This window comes from Columba livia, chromosome 26 (genome assembly GCF_036013475.1).
Source record: "Columba livia isolate bColLiv1 breed racing homer chromosome 26, bColLiv1.pat.W.v2, whole genome shotgun sequence".
Classification (NCBI taxonomy): domain Eukaryota; kingdom Metazoa; phylum Chordata; class Aves; order Columbiformes; family Columbidae; genus Columba; species Columba livia.
The window spans coordinates 5,237,560-5,256,724 of NC_088627.1; the positions used below are offsets into that span (position 1 = coordinate 5,237,560).

Consider the following 19,165-nt stretch of genomic DNA (forward strand, 5'->3'; position numbering starts at 1 on the left):
TGGTGACACTGGAAGCTGTGCTGCCATCAGAGACCTGGACAGGCTGGAGAGTTGGGGGGGGAAAAATGTAATGAAATAGAACAAGGGCAAGTGTAGAGTCTTGTATCTGGGCAGGAACAACCCCAGGTTCCAGTGTAAGTTGGGGAATGACCTATTAGAGAGCAGTGTAGGGGAAAGGGACCTGGGGTCCTGGGGACAGCAGGGTGACCATGAGCCAGCACTGGGCCCTTGTGGCCAGGAAGCCAATGGTACCTGGGGTGGGTTGGAAGGGGGTGGTCAGTAGGTCAGAGAGGTTCTCCTGCCCCTCTGCTCTGCCCTGGGGAGACCACACCTGGAATATTGTGTCCAGCTGTGGCCCCTCAGTTCCAGCAGGACAGGGAACTGCTGCAGAGTCCAGCGCAGCCACCAAGATGCTGAAGGGAGTGGAGCATCTCCCATGTGAGGAAAGGCTGAGGGAGCTGGGGCTCTGGAGCTGGACAAGAGGAGACTGAGGGGGGACTCATTCCTGGGGATCAATATGGAAAGGGGGAGTGTCAGGAGGATGGAGCCAGGCTCTTCTGGTGACAACCAGTGACAGGACAAGGGGCAATGGGTGCAAACTGGAACACAGGAGGTTCCGCTTAAATATGAGAAGGAACTTGTTGGGGTGAGGGTGGCAGAGCCTGGCCCAGGCTGCCCAGGGGGTTGTGGAGTCTCCTTCTGTGCAGACATTCCAACCCGCCTGGACACCTTCCTGTGTAACCTCATCTGGGTGTTCCTGCTCCATGGGGGGATTGCACTGCATGAGCTTTCCAGGGCCCTTCAACCCCTCACATTCTGGGATTCTGTGCAATACCCAAGGATGGTGACAGCACTAGCAGGAAACCACAAGGTTGTTCTTTTACAGTAGGGCTGGATTTGGAGACGAATAAAGGTTCCAAAAAGATGAGCGGCCCGGGGAACACAACCAAAGGCATCGCTGTGTCCTGCAGCAGCCGGAGCCACCAGCCGCATGCAGATGAGCCCAGCTCCCCACCTGCCCTGACGCCAGCCCCACAAGCAAAACGCAGCCCTTGGCATGGGAAATCTCGTGTTCTCTGCCCAAAGCCCCGCTGGAAGGTCACGGGGGAGGAGGAGGAGGAGGACGCTGCGCCGCGGGCGAGCGCACGGCGGGTGCCGCGGGACCTCGGCAGCACCGCAGTGCTGCAAAGCGGGAGGAGGACGCACCGATCCCAGGCGGGAGAGCTCTGAATCATCCGCAGACACCCTGGATATCAGCCTGCCAGGATGGGCGGCCCCCCCTTGCAGAAAGCGCTGTGTACACTTATAAACAAGCTGTTTACGCAGCCCAAGAGGACTTCAGCGATAACACGGAGAGATCTCTTCCTCGCGCACAAACTCACCCCTCCAGCACAAAGCTGGGGGGCTGCTCCTTGATTTGCGTTTGCCCGCTCGGCTATTCGCCCATCCAAAGGGGCTTTGTCCCTCTCTTTTCCCAAGCACCCGGCATGGGACAGCTCAGGGAAGCCCCCAAGACCTTTGCATGGTTCCCCGCAGCTCCGCAAACCAGACAGCAAACGTTCGTGTCGCCAAGCCTGAGACTTTGCAGACAAGCGCCAAACAGCCGGCAGCAATTCCTCCCAATTAGACCTCGCTGCCCTGACACAGAAGATCTGGTCAGGCAGGCAAGCCAGCAAACAGCCTCAGCACTCTCTAATCCTCCCCCCTCCAACTCGAAAAGATACGCTAATTAATTAAGATGAACACAAACTAAACAGTTGGCTCTGCACGGCTGTGCGGAGCAGCTTGCAGCAAACTCTAATTGTGGCATTGGCATCATCGGCGGGAAAGGGACTCATCCTGCTGCCCGTCTGCACCGCTCCACCCTGTGCTTTCACTTGCCTTAGGCTTAGCTTTAGGTTAGGCTTAGATTTGGAACCGGCCTGCCCAGCGTTCCGGCCCAGCCCTGCGGAGCCGGTCCTGACCTGGGGCACCAACTGCGTTTCGGGGAGACCCATATCCAGGAAAACCTGCCCAAAACAGGCAGAGAAGTGCAGGGGCAATCGCTGCCTCCCTGACTCACCCTTTGGTTCAGCTGGCGACGCGCACACAAGCCCTAAAAAAGGCTTTTTGAGTAGAAACACTTGAATACTTGTTTTTTCGAGAGCAGGGAGAACCAAGGCAGCAAAGGCATGTCCCCTCGTTTTATCTCCGAAGCACTCACGAGAAATTAACAGATCAATTGGGAGTCTTTTATAGAGCTGGTATTAATTTCCTCCAAGCTGTAAAAGGGAAATGAGAGACAAAAGACATTAAATGGACTTGCCCAGGTCCCCGAGTGAACGGCGCGAGAGCCGGTGTGAGAACCCAGCAGCTCCCAGTCTCCAGTCCTATGTTTAGATAACGCTTCACCTTCAAACGAGAAGGAAAGCCAAGGACACTCTGCAAGAAGACCAGATATTAAGAAAGACCTAATTGCTTATTAAAGAGCGAGAAACCCACGGCGCCCCGGACTGTCACCCGACAGCCACCGCATTTTAAACAGGGAGGAAAGCCCGGAGCCAGCTGGAGATGCTGCTGGAGCAGAGGTGGCAGGGAAGCTTCACGGCTTGGCTCCATCACGCCTTGAAGGAACCTCTTCCAGATCCAGCTGTGCCCAGCTGTGAGCAGAGCAGCCCCTCCACCCCTCTGCAGCTCCAGATGAGCTGCTGCAAACCCAACGTTCTCTGGAGAAGAAACGGGTGGCTGTTTCAACTCGCCGGTGACTTTGGGTGCTGTAGTGACCCCGATCCCGCTGACACGGTGACTACATTCCTCTAACGGGCGCCTTACAAGGCTGCTCCCAAACCGCAGGCGGAGATTAGCCAACCTGCTCAAAGCCCTCAGGTGAGCTCCATGCAGTTTTTCTAAGGCGGGACTGTGTGGATCCTCACCAGCTTGTGGCATTAACCCAGCAAGCGCCGGGCGCGCGGGTCCCGAGCTGCACGGGACAAACCACCAAGCAAATCGCTGCTGCTCGAAGGCTCATTTTGACTCTTGTCCACCATCTCTGGTTGCTGGGCTCTTCTTGCACAGCTCGTTTGCCCACAAAACTGAGTTTTCCATAGGGCAACAGCGTCCTCACCCGGGTTTCTATCCTTGAAAAGCATCAGAAGAGCGACAGCAGCTGGACTTGAGTGTTTTGAGGAGGGCCTAATAAAAGAAGGTCTGGAAAAACTGCTCCAGGGAAGGGAGCCAGGAGCTAAACATAACCACAGCAGCCAGGCGCTGCCAGCTGGTGCCACGAAGGGCCGGGTGCGGAGGGCTCAGCGCCGCACGGCTGCCTCGGCCTGCCATTTCTACCGTAAAACCCGCCCGGGTACCGTGTGCACGGCGCAAAGCGAAATGCCACGCTGCTTAATGCAGATATTGAATTGCGCTGGAGCAGTGTGTACTCAAGGGGATGTGAAAAGATGGTCCTTGGTCACCCAAAATCTATAGAATCACAGAATCATTTTGGTTAGAAAGCCCCGCAAGATCATGGAGTCCAACCATAACTCACCCCTGTCCCTGCCCCATGTCCTGAGAACCTCATGTCCGTCTGTCCAGCCCTCCAGGGATGGTGACTCCAGCACTGCCCTGGACACCCTGTTCCAATGCCCCACAGCCCTTTGGGGAAGAAATTGTTCCAAAATCCAACCTCAACCTCCCCTGGCGCAACTTGAGGCCGTTTCCTCTGCTCCTGGTGCTTGTTCCTGGGGAGCAGAGCCCAACACCCTCCACGCTACAATAATACAACACCCTCCATGCTACAGCTGCTCTCCCAGCTCCTTGTCCCCAACCACACAATGCAGCATTTAACACACGGCTCCTACCAGCCCTTGAGGCCCCGGGAAGAGTTAAAGCCAAGCCTGCCCGAGGTGATCATGACAAACTCCCCAGTGCCAATCGTCCTTCCCAGGAAAGGCAGATTTCCTACCGGGAACGCGGGCAGGAAAGACAAACAAAAGCTTTTCAGGAAATAACCTGTTGGTCTCCGCTCTGATGGGAGGGAGGAGGTAATTGCAATTATCGCTGATTACTACCGGGCTTTGCAAACCCAGACAAAGCAACAGCGCTTGTCGCACACGCCAGCAACGAGTCGAGAGCCAAGACGAGCGTCCAGTCGCCTTTATCCCTTCCCCGGATTTCGGCACAAGCAGCCGGAGTGTGGAGACCCCCCTGTTAACCGCAGTGCCAGCGAGACCCAGGGGATGGAAAACCAGCCCGTCAGACGCCACTTCTTCCTCTGAGCATCCCCCTCAGCCGGGATGCAGGAGATGCCGTTTCACACCCGGCCAAGCTGACAGGATCGCCCCCGGGAGCGACGCTGCCATGGGAAAAGCGTTCCCAAGGGAAACTGAGGCACGAGCAGGGCTGGATGCACCAGCTCTTCTCTTTAAAGGCCTTTGTGTGCTTAAGTCTGTGTCTGTGACGATCTCCAGCGCCGGGGTGGGGAGATGCCTTCTCTCCAAATACATCATTAAGATCTAGCATGCCGTGACTCCGAAATGCAGCATAATTCCAGGCACTGAAAAATACCCAACACTGCAAAAGCGAGTCTGCTTCTGCAAATGTACACTTTGCCGGCTTGACAGAGAGAGGGGAATTATTATATTTCCCTACGAGTACCCTCTATTAAGTGGAATTTAAGAGCTGTCCCTCAAGGTTGATTGTATTGCGACTTTCTGGAGACAAACAGCATTGATGCGATGATGTTTGTGCGTCACTTCTGGACAACCCAAGGAAACTAATTTGTTCTCTTCCGATTGCAAAAAGTACTTTGTATTCTACAACTTTCCGCTCAGGGATCTCAAAACATCAGCCCAGCTCCAAACAAGCCTCCGGTCACCCCTGTCCCTATCGAACCCGTCCCATGGGTCAGGTTCTCTTGGGAAGGAACCCCAAGCTGTGGGTGAGGTATGACCCAAGGTGACACAGCACCCAAGGTGACACCACCCAATTTGTTCTCATTACTCCCTCCAAGCAATGATCAATCTTTGGTCTCGCCTTTCCCGACAAACACGCGGCGACATGTGTGTGCATGCCCTTCTGCAGGGCTTTTCGTTGCATTTCTTTCTTCTCAAGCAGAAAGGCACGTGTTCTTCTGCACGAGAAAAGAGCAAAAGAACAAGAGACAGAATCCCAGAATGTGAGGGGTTGAAGGGCCCTGGAAAGCTCATCCAGTGCAATCCCCCCATGGAGCAGGAACACCCAGATGAGGTTACACAGGAAGGTGTCCAGGCGGGTTGGAATGTCTGCACAGAAGGAGACTCCACAACCCCCTGGGCAGCCTGGGCCAGGCTCTGCCACCCTCACCCCAACAAGTTCCTTCTCAAATTTAGGTGGAACCTCCTGTGTTCCAGTTTGCACCCATTGCCCCTTGTCCTGTCCCTGGTTGTCACCAGAAGAGCCTGGCTCCATCCTCCTGACACTCCCCCTTTCCATATTGATCCCCAGGAATGAGTCCCCCCTCAGTCTCCTCTTGTCCAGCTCCAGAGCCCCAGCTCCCTCAGCCTTTCCTCACACGGGAGATGCTCCACTCCCTTCAGTATCTATCCCTCAATCAACACACAACTGGAAGACACTGGAAAATTAGATAAGCAAGATATCAAACGCCACATAGGATAGATGGTGGTTATACCCCTTGCCTAAGGACAGCACTGCAAAGCCAGAGGAACGAGCATCAGTACTTGGTTCAAGTCAAACCACCACCGCAGCTTCCCTGCCTCCCCAGCCCTGATTTCCAAACCCTGAGGCCATTCTCCATCCTCCCCCAGCAGCTCCGAGCCCCAACGGGTGAGAACAAACACCTGACGACCCAGGGAGCTGTAACCCAGCTCCGTCTCCGCTCAGAGAGTCTGTGTTTTCACAGAGTATTCCGCATGGATTTCAGTTTTTATTTGAACAAATTAAGCCTTGGGGACCCAAAAGAGAAAAAAATAATAAAATAAATCAAGTGTTTAGAAGGCAGCTGCAGTAATTCACCCTCATTGTTGCTTAAAGTTTCCTCTCTTGGCACTCTCAGCTCCAAGGATGCTCTGGTGAAGGACCAACCCCTGCGTGACCCCGGGACAGTCTCTACAGCCCCATCATCTCCACAGCCCCGTCATCTCCACAGCCCCATCATCTCCACAGCCCCATCATCTCCACAGCCCCATGGTCTCCACAGCCCCATCATCTCCACAGTCCCACGGTCTCCACAGCCCCATCATCTCCACAGCCCCATGGTTTCCACAGTCCCATGGTCTCCACAGCCCCATCATCTCCACAGCCCCATGGTCTCCACAGTCCCATGGTCTCCACAGCCCCATCATCTCCACTGCCCCATCATCTCCACTGCCCCATCATCTCCACTGCCCCATCATCTCCACTGCCCCATCGTTTCTACAGCCCCATCATCTCCACAGCCCCATCGTCTCCACTGCCCCATCGTCTCCACTGCCCCATCATCTCCACTGCCCCATCGTCTCCACTGCCAACGCCCAGGACGTGCAGGAGGGAAAAGGGAAAGGATTATGGTAACGAAATACTCTTCTAACGAGCACCTGGTTTGTACAAGTGCCACTGAGAGGTCTGCCCCTCTGTGCCCCAGTTTTATGTGCTCGTAACCCAAAGAACGACCCTCTCCCATCCACCAAAGCCCAGTTTCCTTCTCAAACCCCGAAGGACTCTATGTAACTACGCTAATTGCAGGCAAAAGACTCGTTCTCCAGCCCCCTAACTCCCAAAGAGACTCCAGCACCGCTGGGTGTCGTGGACAAGCTGCAGTTGGGTGCTGGGGCAGTTTGGGGCTGAGGACACAAACCAAACAGGCCAAATCATGGATGAAACAACAACTTGGGGTCCTGAGTGGCCTTGGGGTCCAGAAAGCCATGGGTGACAGGGTCCCTGTGGGACAAAGCCATGAGTGACAGGGTCCCCGTGGGGACAAAGCCACGGGTGACAGGGTCCCTGCAGGACAAAGCCACGGTTGCAAACCCAGCGTCATTCTGCTTTAATGGAGGTGTGGGCTGCCCCTGCAGACAGGTTCAGCTTCTCCTGCTCCATCCCCATCTCCTGTTTCACAGTGGGAACCTTCCACTCTTCCAGCACTAATTAATGTAATGGTTTTCTCAGGGCCGCGGAAGGAACAGTTTGGATGGTGTTTTGCTCACACACCAGCAATGGGCAGATTAGGGAGGAGAAAAGATGCTGTGGCTGTTCCTTCCGAGACGGCAAAGCAGAGAGAAAGGGAAACGACAGCATGCGTTTGGAAGCAGAAACGCAACAAGTCTGCGTTAGAAGAGGCTGTTTAAATTCATTATCATGACAATTTACCCTTCTGTGGCACCAGCTGCGTCAGTATTTCAAAATCCTTTCCTGACAGTTATTCATCAAGCCTCAATTCCCCTGCAGAACAGCCACAGTTCACCAATACAAACAGGGAAACCTTTGGGGTGATCTCAGACCACACGCCACCTTGATATCTGCAGCCCACGCCTAAAATAAGCCGGGCTGCCGCTTGTGAGTGGGCAGGGTTTAAGACAAACATTTCCCTCCGGCTCGGCGAGGGAATCCACATCAACCAGCCCCACAGATCCAGATAAACGAGCCCACGAAACCTCTTCCCAGCCGAGTCCCGAGGAGCCAGCCTTGCAGAACAGAGATAACCCCGTCCCGTACATCGGACACACGTATTTCCAACACGATGACGAAGGCTGGGGTGACGCACGGCTCCCGACGCGCCTGTGCTGTCCCCGTCCCGAGCCTGGCAGTGGCAGCAGTGTCCCCGCTTTGCTTTGGGGTGTTTGTGCCGCGTCTTGTCTCAAGATCCAGTTCCAGCAGCAGGTTTCCTGCTCCACTTATGGCACCTCACCCAAACAAATCCTCGAGTCACAGAATCATTTTGATTGGAAAAGCCCCTCAAGATCACCGAGTCCAACCGTTCCCACCCCCAGCACTGCCCCATGTCCTGAGAACCTCATGTCCGCATCTTTCCTGTAAGACCTCTGGGGTGGCCCCTCCAAAAGCCCCAGGTTCAGGAGAGGGATGTGGGCCGATAAAAGCATTTGAAAAGCACCCAAGTGTTTTAGCACCCAAACCCCGCTGCCAGCCAGCAGCCGCCAGCCTCTAGAAATGCTTCTCTGGCAGTTTTGTTGCCGTCCCCGCTCCTTCGAGCGCAGGAGCCACCCGGCCGTGCCCAAAGCCTCTGGCAGGCTCCAGAACCTGCACACAGAACCACACAATGTCAGGGGCTGAAGCTCATTCAGTGCAATCCCCCCATGGAGCAGGAACACCCAGATGAGGTTACACAGGAAGGTGTCCAGGCGGGTTGGAATGTCTGCACAGAAGGAGACTCCACAACCCCCTGGGCAGCCTGGGCCAGGCTCTGCCACCCTCACCCCAACAAGTTTCTTCTCATATTTAAGCGGAACCTCCTGTGTTCCAGTTTGCACCCATTGCCCCTTGTCCTGTCACTGGTTGTCATTGGTGGCTGTTTTGCTCTTCCCAGCTCCTATCACCACCCCACAGGCACTGGGAACTTCCTTAATCTTGTTCCTCCCGTGCCAGCAGCAGCGATGGGGATGATCAGCACCGGCTGCCGCAGGAGCAGCACCAGAGCCTGACACCGGGGTGCCCTGTGCCCAGTAAACCAGGCTGAGATGCGTCACCAACCAGTCATACTCAGGTCTCCAGACGTGAACTGTCTGATGGAAATGGAAAGAATTAAAACATTCCCAAAGACCTAAGTGATGCATTGAAACCTCAGTGGTGCTGACCCCCCTGTCCGGATTCACCTGGGGGGTTCCACATGGGTGTGCAGCTACAGCATTAAGCCAGTAGATGCCAAGATGCTTTCAAATCTTTGAAGCCAACCTGCAGAGGTCATTATAAATGGCTTCAGGGAAGATGTGTGAGGCAGTAAAGCAGGACAAAGAGTTTTGAGACAAGCTGTAATCTCATGCTCTGCAGACGGTCATTGGTAAAATATAGAGAGTACTGTGGTTGAGTCTAGACAGTCTAGTCTAGCTATGCTCATGGTACGACACACTGGCACCTCGGTGATTGCTACAGCCCCAACCGGAGCAGCGAGCGGCGTGCATCGGCGAGCAAAATCAAGGCAGGAGAGCTCATATGTCCTCGCAGGGACCCTCTGCAGCAGTCTCCAGCACGGACACATAGGAAATTGAGTCCCCACCACCCTTTGAGCTGTGGGTGGAAAGGTCGGGATGCTCCGTGGAAGCTCTCGGATGCAAAAGAGCCGCCTGGTGCAGACAGACGGCCCTGTGGACAGACGTCTTGGTCCAAGGCAGCTCCTAATGAGGGATGGAAATATGACTGTTGTGCTCTCCTGCTTTAGAAGGCAGGGGCTGAGACATGCTCTGGGGACACAGGTCACCCCAACTCTTCTCCGAGGTGGCTTGTAATCAAGGTCTGATGAACCCAGCCCGTGCCTGCCCAGCCAGCGCAGCGACTGCTCACCATGATCTGTATTTACATTCCTGACTCACTCCTGCCCTTTCTCCTGAAATGGAAACACATTTACAGCCGAACCCAAATTTCCCTGAACACCTCCTGGAGTGTATGAGCCGAAGGGTCAGTGCTCAGAGTCAGGAAACAGGGTTCTTGTGCTGAGAGACCCCTCAAGCCCTTCCCTACCCCTCCTCGGGCACAGCAATATCCTTGCAAACCCTTGGAGACGGGCACAGCGGGCTTCTGATTTGGATGTTTTATGAAGGTCCGACCTCCTGTAGCAATGCAACAGGTTGCCGCATGGAGCTGTGTGGCTTCGCCAGAGCAGGGATGTAGCTGTGCATCACCCCCTCTTCTCCTACACAGGCTCAAAATACCGCGTGAGTATTAAGCAAAGCAGCCGGCACCAGCCTTCCCCTTCTCTACTGGGATTAGCACACCGGGAACAGCCCACGCCTGCAGGACACGCTGGGGCGACACGTCGTTCTGTCCCACAAAGCGAATCCACCAGGAACTAACAAAAGGCATGTTACAAAATCTGCGTTGAGGGGAAGGGCTCGACTTGCACCTTGGATTCCCCAAACTAACTCGCAGTTTGGGCTACCGGAGAGAGGATAAATCACCTGGAAGGGACAACGCCGGGGCTCATTTGAGCCCGAAGAGCTGTCTGCAGTGTTAAGAGTGATAAGGGGAAACTGAGCAACAGCAGGGTCAGGTTGCGTCTCCTGGCCCCAAACTGAGCCCTGTAAGCACTTGTGAGCTCCTCGACGTGGTCACCTCGGGATGACACCCAGAAACCATTAACAGGGCTGAAGACTCTGTTTTGCAGCAACACGTGGCTCAATCCCCAGCAAAGGGGCGCCCTGAGCTGCAGGAGAAGCTGGGGAAGGGAAGTTAGGAGGTGCCAAATTGTGATGCACAGCCCACGCTGCACAAAGCCCTTCTCTTGGAGAAGAGATGTTTGTCCCCTGCACCTCGGGGTTTTGCAGGGTTACCCTGATGCACATTAACAGGGCAGGAGGGACAGAGGGATGAGAGTTCTGCTCATCATCCCCTTTCCCCTCTGCAAGGAACCTGCAGGTTCCAAACCCCGCTGTGTTTGGGGAGCCCAGGGCTGCGTGTGCCTCGTCAGGGCTTGTACTGCACAGGCGCCCGGTTGTGTAAGAGCCATCCTCGGGTGGAAAAACAGCATATTCTGCTGCTCCTGAACAAGCTCCTCTGATCCAGGGTGGGAATGATGGGCCAGTATTCAGACACTGAGCAGCGAGCCATTTTTGCAGGTCACGAGCCTGAATATTCAGCTGTACCAGCAACTTGGGAATGATGTACCAAGACAAACATGAACAAGCAACATTATCCCCTCGCTCTGATGCACCTTCAGAACCCCGGAGGGGCCAAGGACAAGGATTCCCCAGGACTGCTCTGCTGTTGAAGCCCCTGCTAGAGGCGCAGGTATGATTTTGGCACAATCAGCATCCCCGGAGCTCTGCAGATCACCTGCCATCTCTGGAGGACCTTTGCCAAAGTTGCACGGCAGCTCCTCCTAAAATACAGCCCTTAAACACGCAGTCTTGCATAAGACTTTTAACACGTAAGAGCCGTGGGGACTCAGCTCACCGCCAGAAATAACTTCTCCCGCAGCACCGATGAGCCCTAACTTTGGGCAGAAGCGGCTTCACGCAGCGACCAGTGCCAAGGGGTGCCCGTGGGAGCGGGGGCAGCAATGCCCCGGTGTCCCCACCACGGCCGTCCCTGGGGAACCGCTTTCCGCTGCCCATTCTGGTGCTTTCCAGCGGCGGTTCCTGCACGCACGCCCCGAGCAGGGACGCAGGCCAGCGCCGTTAGCCCCTCCTTTCTCCTCCAGCTTCCGCACAGATACTTCTGATTTCATCACTCGGTGCTCTGCGAGGCAGCAGGACTGCAAGCGCAGTGCAATAGCCCCGAACAGCTAGCAGAGGTCGCTTAACATGCACTGGGCGAGCTCTGGGAAAGGTTTCACGGCTGCATCGCCCATGGTGAGGCACGTTGGGGCTGAACGTGCCCTGAATCACTTTGGGCAAAGCCAGGAAGGGATAAGCCCCACGGATCCCAGCCGGTTCCACGCCCCAGCGCTCGTCTCGCAGACAGGCAAGAAACCTCTGGGTCTGAAGTGTTTGTGCTCCTGAGTCTACACGTAAATAAAACACCCGGGGGGACTGGGAAAATGGGGCTTTACCTGCCTACACGCAGGCTGGGAAGGGGATGAGGTATTGTTAGAAAAAATGGGCAGGGAGGATCTGAGCTCCTGGGGGTCTCTCGGACCCGTCCGGGCCAGGACACGGCACAGCTTCCAACAGGCACCAGCTCCAAAAAGCTCCCAAAGCAAGACTTCCATTAGCAAGCTGGAGTGCTCCATAAGGAGCACTGCCGTTAGTGTTATTAAATCGCTGATGGTAATTGAGGCGCAAAATGAAGGAAGCGCAGAGCTTCCCTCCCTCGCATCACCCGCTCCAAGGCAGGAACAGGCAAACATTTCACCTGCCCTCTCGGCTCTGTCACCGCCAACGGGACCAGGGCCAGTTCAAGCTCTGTGCTCCCAGCGCCAGGTCCAGCACGCCGGTGCCGGTGCGCACTGAGCAGTTACATCACATCACACGCTTTGGGGTAATTCACTTGGTATTGATCCAGCTGCAGAAGTTTGGAAAACACTTTGTCAACAACCTCCACCCCGGCAGACTGATGCTTTCCCAGAGCGGGTCATCATAGTGGTGACTTTTCCCGGCCCTCTGGCCCGTGACGCTCATGATCTTTAAGGCAGAAACCCTCCGGATGCTTTGCAGCAGGGGCAGCTGCCCAGCCCGCTTTGCTGCGGAGGGGCAGGAAGAGGAGGCTGAAGCACTGGGAGATTTTAAGTGACTTCTCCAAGGTTACAAAAGGCATCTGTGGTTGAGAAAAGGAAGCAAGGAAACAAACCGGATGCTTCCCCCTCACTGAGTGCCAAAGGGAGGAAAAGAAACCTGGTCCCAACAGGGATGGTCAAGGGTCAGGGAGCATCTGCAGCCAGACGAGCGAGCCCATCGGCGAGCAAAGGGGCTGGGGGGCCACTGCCCTGTCCACCAGGCCTACAGTGCTGACCCAAGGTCGTGGGAGAGCTGTGCCCACCCTGCCTGGGGGGCTGCACAGGGGAATTTGCCCTGGTGTGCTTGAGGGGTCCCAGCCTGGGATGCTCTGGGCGGTTTGTCTCTGGGATGCTCAGGGGGTCCCTCCTTGGGATGGATGCTCAGGGGGTCACACCCTGGGATACTCAGGGGGTCCCACTCTGGGATGCTCTGGGGATCCCTCCTTGGGATGCTCAGGGCACCTGCCCCATAAACCCGAGGGTCCCTCCCCTGTGCTCCCCCCCGGGACCCCACCGTGGCGCCAGCGACCTACCCAGCTTCATGAGACAGGCCAGCAGGATCCAGAGGGAGATCTCGAAGGGCATGCGGACGCGGGTGTAGTCGGTGCCCAGCACGGGGAAGGCTTTGCGGTGCTTGGCGTGCCCCTCGCCCGAGCCGTTCGCCGGCTGCTTGTTCAGCGGGTGGATCTCCTGCACGGAGGGGGGGGGCGCGGGAGTGAAACCCCCCATGTCTGCCCCCGGTAGCGGGGCCGGCTGGCCCTGCGGGGGCTCGGAGGGGTTGGCCTGCAAGCCCTGCCCGGGGAGCAGCGGCCCCAGCAGCAGCAGGGCCCAGGGGAGGGCGCGCAGGGCCGCGGCGCCCATGGCGGCGGCGGGGGGCGGCGGGGGGCTCGGGCGGGCGGCGGGGCCCGCCGGCGGCGTGGGGCTGGAGCCGCCCCGCCGACAGCCGGAGCGGAGCTGGGGCGGCCGCGGCGCCCGGGAACATCCCACCGAGCGGCCGGGGCGGCCCCGGGGAGGAGGCGGGGGCGGAGGCAGCGCCGGCGGAGCGGGGGGGGCGGGACCGGGACTGGGGGTGCTGCGGGGCGGGGAGGGGGGTGATGGGGGTGCTGGTGCCAGGGGGTGCGGTGCAAAGGGGGGGAACTGGGGGTGCTGGTGCGACAGGGGTGCGGTGCAAATGGGAGCACGGGGGCAGGGGCGCTGGTGGAGGATGGGTCTGGGTGCTGCTGCGGGGCAGGGGGAGGAAACTGGGGGTGCTGGTGCAAAAGGAGGTGCAGGGCAAAGAGGTGCGGTGCAAAGAGGGGTGCGGTGCAAAGGGGAGGAGCAGGGGGTGCTGGTGGAAGATGGGGTGCTCTGTACAACTGGGTGCTGCTGCAGAGCAGGGAACTGGGGGAACTGGTGCAAAAGGAGGTGCACGGCAAAGGGGTGCAGTGCAAAGAGGGGTGCGGTGCAAAGGGGGGTAACTGGGGGTGCTGGTGTGAGAGGGTGCAAGGTAAAGGGGGCATGGAGGGGGGTGCGGTGCAAAGAGGGGTGCGGTGCAAATAGGAACACGGGAACAAGGGGTGCTGGTGGAAGGTGGGGTGCCCTGCGGAACTGGGTGCTGCTGCGGAGTTGCTGGGGGGAACTGGGGGTGCTAGTGCAGAAGGGGGTGGGGTGCAAAGGGGTGCGGTGCGAAGGGGGGAGCTTGGACAGGGGAGTCCTAGTGGAAGATGGGGTGCTCTGTGGAACTGGGTGCTGCTGCAGAGTGATGGGGGAGCTGGGGGTGCTAATGTAAATGGGGTGCTGTGCAAAGAGGGGTGCAGTGCAAATAGGAGCACAGGAGTGGGGGCTGCTAGTGGAAGTTGGGGTGCTCTGCGGAACCGGGTGATGCTGTGGAACAAGGGGGGCAAGAAAAGGCATGGGTGGGAGCTGGGGGTGCTAGGGGAAGACTGGGTGCAGGGCAAAGGGAGTGCGTGCAGGAGGGGCTGCGACACAAAGGGGAGAGCACGGGAGAGGGGGTTCTAGTGAAAGATGGGGTGCCCTGTGGAACTGGGTGCTGCTGCAGAGCAGGGACCAGGGGGAGCTGGTGGAAGAGGGGGTGCAGGGCAAAGGAGTGCGTGGAAGGGGGGTTGCATGGAGTCAGGGCCGCGATACAAACAGGGGTGCAGTGCAAAGGGGGAGCAGAGGGGTGCTGGCGGAAGATGGGACAGCGCTGGGGCGGCGGGATGTGCAGGGCCTGGTGGGCACTGGTGGAAATTCTGGCCCAACATGGTGCTGTAACCCCATCTGTGCTTGTTGGTACCGCCGTGCCCTTCGTCCTGGTCACCAGCGGAGTCTGAGTCACCAGGAAATCTGATAAGGTTCTAGTAAAAGCGCTGGAGTAGCGTGGGGGGGTTGCTGGGCACCGTGTGACGGGGCTCAGCCACCCTGATTTCTTGGCTCTGATATCAACTTCCTGAGCGTCACGTGTGTGTGACCAGGGCGATCAAAAACGGTGCAAGTTTTGAACTGATTCATTAGCTAAACTTTAGGGGCAAATGAACCTTTTGGTAAAGATGCAGTCCCTAATCCTTGGGGGCACTCGGTGTGGGGAAGGCATGGGCCCTAGATGTGATGTATGGCTGCTAAAACTCGAGCTTTGCAGGTTGTACTTGCACGTTGGCATCAGTTACATTCTCATTTTAAGATGGCATCAGCTCCCGAAGCGCTGGCGCTCAGACGTGCTCGGCAGACAGAAGGGGAGCGCAGCAGCCTTGCTGCAGCGACTTGGTGAAAATCATCAACAAGAAACGTGACCTGTCAATTAAAGTGAATCACCAGCCTGAGCAGGAACCAGCTAGGTGTGTCAATTCCTCACTTCCGCTTCATTACGTTCTGGATAGTCAAATTAATCTGTTTTAGCAATTAAGCAAGGAATGCTGAGCGTTTCTCGTTTTGAAATGGCTTAGTCATCTTTGGGTGAGAAGCCTGATTCTAGATGACAGCGGTTTGTACGCGTTTGGGTTGAAGCGGGACCGTGTGCTGGCAGCACACAGACAACCAGAGGCTTGTTCAGGAGAAAACACCGGGGCTGGTTTTATTTCAGAAACTAAAGAAGCTAAAACTAGCGCAATGTTCCCGTTAAATAACTGGGTCAGATTTTTCCATCTCCTTGTGCCTGGATCAACTGGCAGCTGTGCTGGGTTGGTCTGAACCACCCGGTACCTGGCTATTGTACATCTGTCAGTGGGGAATGCAGCGTCAAATTCACTTCTTGCTATTCTGGTAGTTTACGTTCCCAGCTTTCTTGGCTGGATGATGCTGGCTGGACAAGGGCTTTTCAACCTGTTGAACTCTGCGAAGGATTTTGGTTGGTGCAAATTCTTGACAAAACGGAAAGCTATTCCTATTCCCTCTGGACCGGGAGATGAAGACCTGGAGCCATCCAGTTAAATCTGTGTTCCTGAGTTAATCCGGCAGCACTGCAGCGCTCTGACAGTGCCCAATATCCCCGTCAGGGCCTGGAGCTTGAGTTGCTTTGGGGATTTTTTCAGTTGTTTGTGTCTCCTGTGTTAGGAGAGTAAATCCTGTCACCTCAGGCTTCTCCTGGCCCAGTTGAGATGCTCACTGTGATTCTTGGAACTTGCACCACCCATGCACCAGGACGGAGCATCATTTCAGTTAAGCTTCTTATCCTGCAAAGGGAGAGTGATACAACTGCATGAACAGGCAGGGGGAGCTTTAAAAATGTCCCATCGAGCAAATTGCAGAAGTTATACTACACCAGAGCTTATCCTGTTGTATCTCAGTGAGCAAAATCAGACACTGTGTGTATACCTAAGTTCATAATTAACTTCCTTGGCCCCTGGAAATACTTCACACCTCCTGCCTTGGAGCAGCCGGGCACCTTCTCTGACCCAGACACTGGCATTTCCCAGCTGTTCCGGGCCGTACAAGCTCATGGAGCTTCGTGACACACCAATCCCGTACCCAGCAAATGCCCAGAGTTGCGTTCACACGTAAATCATCCGGAATTCAGCAGAATCCTCTGCAAAGCTTTGCTATTCTGCAGTAGCTTTGGTCAGAGGGTCTAAATATTTTGCAGCAGATACCAATCATCAAAAGGTAAACATGATTTACGTGCCACAGGGAGGTGAACCCAAAGGGAAAGGTTTTCTGAAGTCGTGCAAGGACTCGGCAGCAGATTTGCTCAAAGAAATCAGGAGTGCGGACCTTGCTACAGCAAGCTGTAAGAATGTTTCTATATGTTTATGGCCCATTTCTGTTATATACTAGACTCAGCTCGCTCTTTCTCCTCCTCTGTGCATTTATTTGATAAAGATGAGCTCAGCACCGTGACCTCTCTCTCTTTGCCCCTGTTCCTCCATCCCCACTTGCCAGTAAGTGCAGGTCAGGCTTTCTCTCTCAGCCAAACTATTTTCTTTTCCTCCAATCTGCCCCAATAAACAGCACAGGGAAGTGCAACGTAAAGGATGCATAACACTATATTTTATTTCAGCTGCTCTAGCCTAACCATTTCAACCTGCAAACAAATCCTAGAGCAGCTCCAGCTGGCTGCAGGACAAACTGTGTTGCTTCTCCCTCACAGAATCAAATCTACACCTATGAACCTGTGTACATGTGTGTTACGACTTTCTAACTACGGCACAGGGTGTAAAATTTAATGTTTATGCGCATGTTGTGGGTTTTTTTACACTGAATTGTCTTTTTTTTTGTTGTTTTTCTGTGTGTAGCATAAATTGAGGACAGACTAGAAGACAGATATTTACTGAAAGCATTAAAAAATGCTTTGTGTGACTGAAATGATTTTCCCTCACACTGTAAGAAGGGCAAGTCCAGCTCCCAGGCGCTTTTATTCCTCACTCCCTCTACCTTTCTTTGCACTGAAAACCTCACCGCCCTGTTTCACGAGGGGAACACCATGGTGCTGTTTACCCTGCAGGAGGGAAAACGCCTTATTTACATTGCCCAAGATGCCTTCAGTTCCCTGTGAGACTGCAGGGGAAACTTCGGCTCTCACCATCCCAAACAGTTCCTCCTTGGCCTCAGCCCCTGTTACGTCTGTCTGTCTGTCTGTCACCAGCACAGAAAGAAAATCAAGCTCCTGTGTCCCAATTTCTTGTCCCTCAGCAAGTAAAACTTACATGTCAAGGGCATCCAAAGCCTGCCTGGTTTCTGTGTGCAGCTTTAGTTCCCCATGAGGACAGCATCTGAGAAAAGAAGATAAAACCCCGTTGTAAGGATGATAATGATGGATCCCGATTACTATTTGTTTAATTAAAAGAGTCCCAACAGATACAGAGGCAACAATTAACCATTATCTTCCATGAAGAACTTGGACAACAGCTGAATAAGTTAATGGGTTGTGAGATAAAAAGACAAATCATTACAGCTAATGGTTGGTCTGTCGTTTGTGAGTCTGAAGGTGTATGGTAGAGTCCTCGCACTTCCATCTAAGATCTGATTTAAGGGGCTTTTGCTCTTTCTGTTAACACAGAATAGACAAGTAGCAATTTTCTTCTGTTGTGCAGCTGGGATTATCCAGGAGCCATGGAATTAAGTTCTAAATGAAAATTTAAAACTGTTCATTGCACTTCATTAGTAGACTTCAGGAAGTTTAATTGTGAGAGGTCAGTTCATAACTTTTGATTTACTTTACACCCCCTACCCCATGTCAGGAGGGTGCATCAGGGTAATTAGGGCTAACAGAGATCCCAGCCTTGCCTTCACCCTGCAGCCTGGCGGGGTGTCCCGAGGGCCAGCGGTGTCCCCAGAACCAGCGGTGACCCCAGAACCAGCGGCGTCCCCAGAACCAGCGGCGTCCCCAGAACCAGCAGTGTCCCCAGAACCAGCGGCGTCCCCAGAACCAGCGGCGTCCCCAGAACCAGCAGTGTCCCCAGAACCAGCGGCGTCCCCAGAACCAGCGGCGTCCCCAGAACCAGCGGCGTCCCCAGAACCAGCGGTGTCCCCAGAACCAGCGGCGTCCCCAGAACCAGCGGTGACCCCAGAACCAGCGGCATCCCCAGAACCAGCGGCGTCCCCAGAACCAGCGGTGACCCCAGAACCAGCGGCGTCCCCAGAACCAGCGGTGTCCCCAGAACCAGCAGCTGTCAGGACAAGGCGAAGGGAAGGTTTTTTGCAAACACTGCCACCCCCTGGCTTTTTCCACAGTGTTATTTTTCATTCCCCAAATAAAAAGACTTAACTTTGTGTTGCTTCATGGAGCTGTGCACTTCACTTCTACGAATTGCCTGTGCAAAGACCAAACACTGGGGGACTGGGATTAGTTTCTCCACAGGGACTCAGCAGCCGTGGGGACTTCACGCCATGAGCTCCACGCCATGGTGGAGACTTCCCCAGCGGTGGGGTGAGCCGTGCGGGATGGCTCAGGGCCGCAGGGTCATGGAAAGGGGCTGGGAAGCCCAAATCCCCATCGAGGCCGCGTTTGGGGCTGGGGCGCTGCACCCTGTGGGGTGTGTGAGGCAGCTGAGGCCCAGGCCCCACTGCGGCCTGTGGGATGAGGGGATCCCAGCCCAGCGAAGGCTGGCTTTAAGCAGCCCCGGGGCTTCGTGAAGGCGGAAGGGGAGCCGCGGAAAGGCCCGGCGGCGGGACAGAGGGAGGTGGCCGGGCCGTGAGGCTCCGGTTCCGCGGGCGGAGGCCCCGGGCCGGCGGCCATGGCGCCTCTGCGACTACAACTCCCAGCAGCCCCTTCGCGGAGCCGCACTACCGCCCCCCTCCACGCCGATTGGTCGAGCCTGAAGGAAGCGTTCTGCCCTCTCCCGTTGGTTCAGGGAGCTGTCAATCACGGCGTGACGGCGGCCTGGAGGGCAGGCCGAGGAGGTATTCTCGAAAGCGACTTGC

General features: G+C 55.8%; 1 protein-coding gene and 1 long non-coding RNA gene across 2 annotated transcripts in view; one reads left to right on the forward strand and one right to left on the reverse strand.

The window, feature by feature from the left end:
• SLC9A1 (solute carrier family 9 member A1) overlaps nt 1–13,285 on the reverse strand; it is a 29,830-nt gene extending 16,545 nt beyond the window's left edge. The window contains exon 1 of the mRNA XM_065041928.1: nt 12,865–13,285. Within this exon, the coding sequence (XP_064898000.1) occupies nt 12,865–13,192 (328 nt within the window). The 5' untranslated portion in view covers nt 13,193–13,285. The remainder of the gene's footprint in view (nt 1–12,864) is intronic.
• Nucleotides 13,286–14,035: 750 nt separating this feature from the next.
• On the forward strand, nt 14,036–18,524 carry LOC135576440 (uncharacterized). Its single transcript, XR_010468184.1, has 2 exons — nt 14,036–15,144; nt 17,038–18,524. It is a non-coding gene; the product is annotated as an uncharacterized LOC135576440 (long non-coding RNA).
• Nucleotides 18,525–19,165: the final 641 nt, after the last annotated feature.